The sequence below is a fragment of the Mya arenaria genome, chromosome 9, assembly GCF_026914265.1.
Source record: "Mya arenaria isolate MELC-2E11 chromosome 9, ASM2691426v1".
NCBI lineage: Eukaryota > Metazoa > Mollusca > Bivalvia > Myida > Myidae > Mya > Mya arenaria.
The window spans coordinates 61,841,900-61,850,895 of record NC_069130.1 but is presented as its reverse complement, the minus strand read 5'-3'; the positions used below and the strand labels follow the sequence as shown (position 1 = coordinate 61,850,895).

The 8,996-nt window shown below is 35.5% G+C and overlaps 1 protein-coding gene across 1 annotated transcript; it reads right to left on the bottom strand.

Moving 5' to 3' along the window:
• Positions 1–3,384: 3,384 nt before the first annotated feature.
• LOC128203173 (uncharacterized) lies at positions 3,385–6,151 on the bottom strand. The gene has a single exon (XM_052904468.1). It carries the CDS (start codon positions 6,055–6,057, stop codon positions 3,655–3,657), a length of 2,403 nt encoding a protein of 800 aa, XP_052760428.1. The 5' UTR covers positions 6,058–6,151; the 3' UTR covers positions 3,385–3,654.
• Between the last annotated feature and the right edge of the window lie 2,845 nt (positions 6,152–8,996).

Here is an 8,996-nt window from a genome sequence, read left to right as displayed (position 1 = left end):
CTGTTCCATGCACCTATCAGTGATTTGTTATCAACATTCGCATCAACCCTGTAACCTTTCATACAACCCGCGAACGAAACCAAAACATTATAAAGTGCTTTCGCTTCTTAAACCATAATAGGAAGAGATCGTTCTAATTCGTTCCAGAAATCAAAGACTTCTAACTTTTCTACTCCCAGTAAAATGATCCCCTCCCACTTATCTGTCGACGTGTCTGAATATAGATCAAGCTGTAAGTGCCTTTCTCTCTTCCATTCCAACTTCCCTTCCTAGTTTTCATTGAACTGTCACATTAAAATGTCATCACACCATTCGCTGCCAACAACTATTTTTGGTTCTTAATCCCTGAAGAAACAGCCGCGTTCATTTCCCTATATGGTATATGTTTCAAGCTGTCTAGCGTAAAAGGAACATCCATGATCCAGTTATTTAAGAACATGAAAATGATGCACAGGTCTAGGTTTTGAGGGCTCGACTGTTAACGGAGCAAAAATATGCAGCGACTAAACAAGCCCTACCCTTCCAATGCACTCATTAGAAGCCTTGCATAAGCATTCCTGGATGGTAGTGTTAATAAATTCGATGCGATCCCTACACCACTTAGAATTATTGAATACAGAATCTGGCGGGAAGTCTGAATTGTAACTTTAGCAGAAAATGTTTATAATTTACATTTTCTTACCTTTGATGTTGATTTACACCCGTCCGAGGCGTCTTCAGACACAAATTGTTGTTACTTCTACCACACCAACGGGTAACGTATGGACATGGTGTAAAACCTTTGGATTTTTACAAAAACTCTTTGGACTTAAATATCATTAAAAATGGAAGAAATAAAAAAAAAAATGGACATTTACAAAAACTCTTTGGACTTTAAATTCATTCAAACCGGAGGGCACAAAACTCTTTGGACATTTACAATTTTTTTTATAAAACCTCTTTGGACTTTAACAAAAACTATTTGGACTTTAAAATCATTAAAACTGGAGGGCTCAAAAATTCTTTGGACATTTACAAAAACTTTTATACTTTTACAAAAACTCTTTGGACTTTAAAATCATTAAAACTGGAGGTCACAAAACCGCTTTGGACTTTTACAAAAAAATATTTTGACTTTTCATTAAAACTGGAGGGGACGAAACCTTTTTGAACTTTTACAAAAACTCTTTGGACTTGAAAATCATTAAAACTAGAGGAAATAAAACCTCTTTGGACTTTTACAAAGACTTTCACAAAACCTCTTTGGACTTTTACAAAAACTCTTTGGACTTAAATGTCATTGAAAATGGAGGAAATAAAACCTCTTTGGACTTTTACAAAAACACTTTGGACTTTAAAATCATTCAAACCAGAGGGCACACAACTCTTTGGACTTTTACAAAAAACTTTTTGGACTTTAAAATCATTAAAACTGGAGGTCACCAAACCGCTTTGGACTTTTACAAAAAGTTGTTGGACTTTTCAATCATTAAAACTGGAGGAGACAAAACCTTTTTGAACTTTTACAAAAACTCTTTGGACTTGAAAATCATTAAAACTAGAGGAAATAAAACCTATTTGGACTTTAAAATCATTAAAAAGGAAGGCACAAAACATCTTTGTACTTTTAAAAAATTCTTTGCACACTTTAAAATCATTAAAACCGAATGGTACAAAACCCTTTGGACTTTTACAAAAACTTTCACAAAAACTCTTTGGACTTAAAACTCATTAAAACCTGAGGAAATAAAACCTATTTGGGCTTTTACAAAGACTTTCACAAAACCTCTTTGGACTTTTACAAAAACTCTTTGGACTTAGGTATGACCCGCCTAATAGCCATATTTCATATCTTGCCACTGGATGGTAATATTTTAATGAAACTTTGCCACTTTAAAGACATTCAAAAATAAAAATGTTTCACCGAGAGTTTTTGCAAGTTTTATTAAATTTGGGGGAGATAATCTGTATTTAAGTTAACATTGAAGCCTATGGGGAATATACAATTTTTGCGATTATGAGAAAATGAATTTGATTTTCGAGAAAAACTCTCGGTAGAAGGCTGCATTAGTTGATTTTGTTTCAAATTTCATTAAGAAATCTAAACTTCTCCGCAGGAAAATGGAGAATTTTTTTTTTTTTAGTTTTCAGGGGAGATAACTCATGAAAACAAAAATATCAGGGGGAGGTAATCTAAAGAATTTATGTCACTATATAACTTGTCAATTTGCACCTTGGATTTCCATTGTTTGACATTTTTAATGCTAACATTGTCAAGTTATATGAATGTTTTGGTTGAATTCATGGCTATTAGGGGGGTCAAACCTTAAATGTCATTGAAAATGGAGGACACAAAACCTCTTTGCCGCGTGGCGTTTAAACCAGGTTTTAGGGTGCATTAAACCTCACTATTACCATATTGTCATCCCAATAAACAGGAGAGTGTAAATAAAGATATCCCCGCCAGGTAAAATTCTCTAACAAACAAAGGCAGCATTGATAGGCAATATAAGAAAAAGTAATAAGTAAAACACATAACCGTATTTCTAGTCAAATCACCATATTTTTGGTAGAAGTACGGGCCAATAGTCCTAGACAACACAATGTTGAACAAATTTAACAAAATCTATTTGAGTATTTTTTAATAAATTTTGTTAAATCATTAGTAATTCCATAATAAAAAATAACTGTTTTTGTTTGAATCGAAGATTATAAATTATTGTTTTTGTCCATTTGGATATTATATACTTAAACCAACAGTTTGGTTGTTATTGTTCTTTTTATCACATAACGTCCCTTGTTAGCAGTGTCGAACACCCATTTAATATTCTATTGTATGACACACGTCTGGAACGATTTTGATTGGTTGAGTTAAATATGTAACACTACGCAAGTTTATTGACAGAAACTAGTTTATTTATTACAAATTAACCCAGATCTGAGTCATAAACTTATGAACATAATGCATGTTATACAAAATATTGTTGTTGGTTTGTTAAACTGCTATTTTGTAAAGAGGTAAAACTCAAACTCGTTTACATGCAACGTTATGTGTGAGACGCGACGTTACGACGTCACATATTTTATTTTGTATTGGCGCTAAAGTGTCTCTGACGTCATGGCGGTTCTATATCCATCTGAATTAGTTTTAACTAATTTGATTGCAATGTTATGTGATAAAAAGGATCTTTAACTCGTTCCCAAAAGACTCGTTAACATTTAAATAATTCATAACTCGTTTCATAAATCTTATATGTAATGGAAACTCGTTTAAGATCCTCTATAAATCGACCTGATGACAACGAATTTGTAATAATATAACACTGTGAACTTTTTTTACACAGATCGCATTTTAAACCCGATCTTACACAATCCCTCAACCGAAAACATAACTTAAAGATAAAACAACTTAAAATGTGTAATCTGTAAGCTAGTAGATATTCAAATATTCATACAATTTGCGCTTAAAACTCGACCAGTATGCTGAATTGAAAATATTCGCTTTTTTCCGTTGAGTATAGTTTCTGTCTATACATAGCAAGTCTGCCAGTGTATGGCCATCCGAGTATCTCAGTAAACGTCACATTTGATTGGTCAGAAATTAACATATGCTTAATCACGCTCACAAATTAAACATATCTATAGACAATCGATCAGGTTCATTGAACATAAGTATCAATCTTGAATGTTGTCACTTAAGCTGCGTACTACTTTTTCTAAACAGTATAATATTTCTACACGCGTAGAATCTCTTGTTCGATTTTCGATTAGCTCCTGAAACCAAAAGTTCAAAATTCCCTTTTCTTCTGAACAATAAGCGTAGTAAACCATACTTAAAGCCGTCTTCAGCAATGAAGACAACTGATCTGGTTCCCAGCTTCTGTCTTCTGGGAAGGCTGTTTTCATCGCTAAAAATAGCATTTTGATAAAGTAAGTCTTAATCAAAGGCTTAGAATCACGATAGTTTATGACAGAGGCGTCACTTGTAACTCCTGACATTTGTAAAGTACTTGGTTGTTCATCAGGAGCCACAATATCCGATGATTGTAAAGTACTAGATGGCTTATTAACAGTAACCATTTTCGATGTTTGTATAGAGCTCGATGGTTTGTGAACCGTCGCCATTTCACTTGTAATTGCAGATGAAACTGTTTTTCGTATAGAAGATTCTTTGGAAAGTAGATATTTACGCCGATCATAAACTACTTCTATGTTCTGCACAACGTCTGTATCAACCGCCACCATTTCACTTGAAAATGCAGATGAACATGTTTCTCGTATAGAAGATTCTTCGAAAAGTAGATGTTTACGCCGATCATCATGCTCTTTCTTTCCTGATGGTTCACCAACGGTCACCATTTCCGTTTTTTCTAGAGCACGCAATGGTTCATTAAAACTTACCGTTTCGGATGTTTGTATTGTACGATAGTGTTCGTTAACAGTCACCATTTCCGACGTTTGTAAAGAACTCGATGGTTTGTGAACCGTCGCCATTTCACTTGTAATTGCAGATGAAACTGTTTTTCGTATAGAAGATTCCTTGGAAAGAAGATATTTACGTCGATCATAAACTACTTCTATGTTCTGCACAACGTCCGTATCATGCTCTTTCTTTCTTTTCATGGCAGGAACATCCGGCTTATGGAGCTTATATGTACAGTCAGACGGATCTACCTGCTCTGAATCATCGTTATCATAATTAAAAACAACTGGCTGCTTGTCCAAAGTTTCCGCTAGGTTAACATGAGTCCTTGGCATATTACCTGCACCCATAGTACTTGCACCTTGGATAGTTTCTTCATTCGACCGACTGTCTTCGCTTTCGTCACTTTCATAGGAGTCTGTATCACTTTCACTTTCATCATATTCGCCTTCATCTGATATCAACGATATTGGTTCGACTGTACACCCTGTAAGAAATGTACTCGGAGGTTCTTGAAGTTTAAGAACGCCTGAACCCGATTTATTCTCAGTTTCAAGAGATCCTTGAACATATATTTCCTTAAGAACCTTTAAAATCCTAAACAATTTTTTCTCAGTGTCAAGTGGCTTAAACAAGGAAAAGACAGCCTTTTCAAGCGACGAATGAGACACTCTCCAAGTGTTACTGTATTGGTAATGCCAAGCTTTTTCGTGTGTTTGTTCAATGTAATCAAAATGAAAAGGCACTAACAAAATTTCTGTTTTGTTGCTTATATCCTTGACACTATTTAAGAACTGATTTGACGACAGTCCTTTTGAAAGTTTCTCAAAAACTCGAGGTTCGAAATCATTTCCCGGGTAAGCAATACTCGGTGCAATATCAATATCAATGTTTACCAATTCAGACGTCGTTTCACAAATGTAGGTCACATATAATGTCGCACATGGACCATGGCGCAAGGGTTGCCAAGACTCTTTTGTGACAAAAGTGTTGAAGGCAAAATCAACTGGTATAAAATTATCCGATATATCAAAAGTTTGAATAGCAGAATATACTAATTCTATAAAATGCTCTTGAAAGCGATTCACATTAAGAACTTTATCACCATGCTGTAGACATTCGTCATCGTCGGGTGAAGTTATAAATTCTTTAAACCTTTCTATGGTTTGTTTGTCCTTAACAACTAAATAAACGAATCCCTTTTTGCGTTCCGATCGCTTCGCTTCCAAAATGCCTTCCTGTGATAGTGATTCAATACGAGCCACAAAGTCAAACTCGTCAGCTTGACCTACTTTTAAATCATCGTAGAAACTTCCGCTGTAAATGCACGAAGTTTTAAACCTCGGATCAATTTCTCCAATCGCCTGCAGAAGACCGTTGACTAAGGTTTCCGTCGCGGCCACACTTTCTTCAGTTTTGACGTCTGTTGCACTCACTCTATTTTTACAATCAACAGTCTCTAGGAAATTATTTAACTTGTTATCGTCCAAATCGTTGAGATGTTCAAAAAATATTTTAAACTTATTTTTGTTTTCTTTGTTAAGTGAATCCAGCAAAACGTTTTCCTGTTGTGTGCACGAGTTAGTAGTCTTATGAGTTACACCACAATACTCCAATGGTAATGCTATATCCCTTAGTTTATTAAAATGGTCCATTGTAATTATATAGTATAATACAAAACGTCCAAAAATCCCATCTGCAAAATCACGAGTTCAAATACCCATGCAAGCTGATAACAATATCTGCACAATGTTGACAGATAAAAGTTGGCAAATATTCAGAACACGTACACACTCAACTGTTATCGTGATAACCTCGATTGAAGGTCGCAATATATACTAAAGGAAAAAAGTTTAGCGACACGGTTTTGCTGGGATTTCTCATAGGCGAACTTTAAAGATATATGACTTTATTGTTTCCCAACGCCAATTCATGATTTTTATTTTGAAATAATCTGATGACTACCACCAGTAGATTACAGCTGTCAAAACACGGTTAAATATTAATTTAAAGACATGCAGTAGATTTTAATTCTTAGCGTTATTCAATGCAAAGGGAGGTAATTTGAAAATGGGCTGTTTTCAATTAAGTACTGCATCTACAGGAAAAGTTGCTTCCCCAGTTTTAGACCGTATTTTGTTTTACCGCTTATTTTCGAATACATGGAAAACAAAATCTGGTTGATCTGTGTTCAAACTTTTAAAATATTGCCACAAATGCTGTTTAAACAGAGGGCGGTAAATCAAGACGTGTATTGAATAATGCCACCCAAAAGTATGTCGCTAAACTTTTTTCCTTTAGTATAGTTTAATAACGTGTATGTGTTTGATGTGTGTGATGTGTGAGAGAGAGATAGAGAGAGATAGATTGCTATAAAAGGGACCTTGACAATTCCGTCATACCTCGCATATGATATCATTTAAACTCTGATAAATAAGTATACTAGATAAGCATTTTTACCAGCTTTAACACGACTTTAATATAATCTGATTAACTTAGTGTTTACCCTACTTGTTCAACCAAGCAGTTGTCGTAGATTTTCAAATATTAATGACGATTTTACTACAAACAGACTTCCTGGTGAAGAGTGTGATCTATTAAGAGACTATCGATAAACATATGGTAAACACAGCCGGATAGAGTATATGAAGAGAAATCTTCACCATTAAGAAACTGCGGTCGGTCGCTACAATCCTTCCCTTCGGTTTCTTAATGGCGAAGATTTCTCTTCATAGCCTCTATCCTATACATAACCACTGATAGTGTTGCCATACTAAACTTAGTGCATGTACCTTTTATTACACAAATACCAAGCTATACATTATTTCAAGATAAAAACTCAGACATAAAGCTCTTGAAAACAAGTGCTCGGTCACATTAGAGAAGATATATGAACGCTTATCTATTACTGAAATTGTAGTTTATGTGATGGTGTAGTGTGTGTAAATACATTTATAAGCGCGTTGTCACCGTCTGGTCAGAGAGCTAGCTTTAGAGCTTTAGTTGTCCAAAGGTAGAACGTACGCTTCATCTGCAAGCTGTCCTTAGTTCGAATCACCGCTGAGTATATTGATTTTTCCTCGACCGTTTACTCTTGGGCCGTGACCCGGCTATTAACTGTTGGATTTATCTAGTAACTGGGTTGGGTGTTTAAACGTATTCGTGGCATATATAAATAGATAGGTTTATAAGCGCTTATTACTTTCTATCGTAACGCCAGTTTTAGTGGTCTTTAGGGTCAAACGATAAAACGTTCTCTTCACCTTCAATATGTCTCGAGTTCGAATCTCCGCTGATTATACTACTTTTGTAAAATTCTTCCTCGATTTGGCACATTATGCGAGTTTAATTCAAATAACAATTAAGCAAAAATGTGAGTATATTTATCACATAAATCATAACGTCACATACCGTCTGATAGCGTGCCTGCGCTATACCCTACTGTATTACACTCTCAGAATCCATTACAATCATTTCAGCACAATTTAGGCTGTTTATGACGGTCGATTTGTAGTGGTGGAGGTAGATCACCCATTTATAACTGGGTAGACCTAGTACTGTTTTCCTCCATCGACACTTTCTCACTATGAACCCGCAACAGTCAGAAGTTGTGACCCTTTGAACCCGAAACAGTCAGAGACTGTGACCTTTTCAACCCGCAACAGTCAAAGGCTATGACCTTTTGAACCCGCAACAGTCAGAGGTTGTGACCTTTAAACCCGCAAAATTCAACGTTGAAAAGGTCACAACCTCTGACTGATGCTGGTTGAAAAGGTCACAACCTCTGACTGTTGCGGGTTCAAAAGGTCATAACCTCTGACTGTTGCGGGTTAAAAAGGTCAAAACCTCTGCCTTTTGCGGGTTTAAAAGGTCAGAACCTCTGACTTTTGCAATTTCATAGAAAAAGCTGAAATCTGAAAATGCTGACCGGTTAAAATTCATTTACGTATGCAAATAAAGTGCATCATTTGGAACACATGTATGGTTAATTAATAAATAATTAACATTAAACGCAAAATCTTTATTTTCTAAAGTGTAGTACTTTCCGCAAAATGATATCCAACAGGGATTGAATGACGTTTATAGATCCCTTTACATCTTGCAAATACATACCCATACAATCAAATGGGAAATAACTTGTTCACACTTATGAATAATCATGTCCATTTGTAGTATAGTTGGTGAAATTTCCTTTGATGAACGCAAAGCATTAAATCGTTTAATTCAGAATAACTAAAGCGGTGGAGCTCTACTACGCTCTTACTTCCATTCGATGGAAATAAGAAAACGGTAGTCATTCTGACAGGGTCACTAAGTACAATCGGGTCAAAGGCAATGGAAGCCAGACTAAAGTAGAAATAGTCTGTCTTAACTTGTTGGTTATTTAAAAATGTTTAAATGTAGAAGCTCGCTTAAACCAGACTCTGTGTATTACATAAAGTCATCGTCCATACGTTCTACTTCTGTTGTGGGGAGGTCGGGGGTGGTGGGAGCGTCAATGACCGATTGGTTAGAGTCTCTGACTTGAAATCATTTGTCCCTAACCGTTGTGTGTTCTGTCCCTCATAAACCTATTATCTTTATGTGAGGAAGC

What these genes read in the sequence shown, in the direction of transcription:
- LOC128203173 (XM_052904468.1), bottom strand. Translation starts at nt 6,057, where the DNA reads ATGGACCATTTTAATAAACTAAGGGATATAGCATTACCATTGGAGTAT.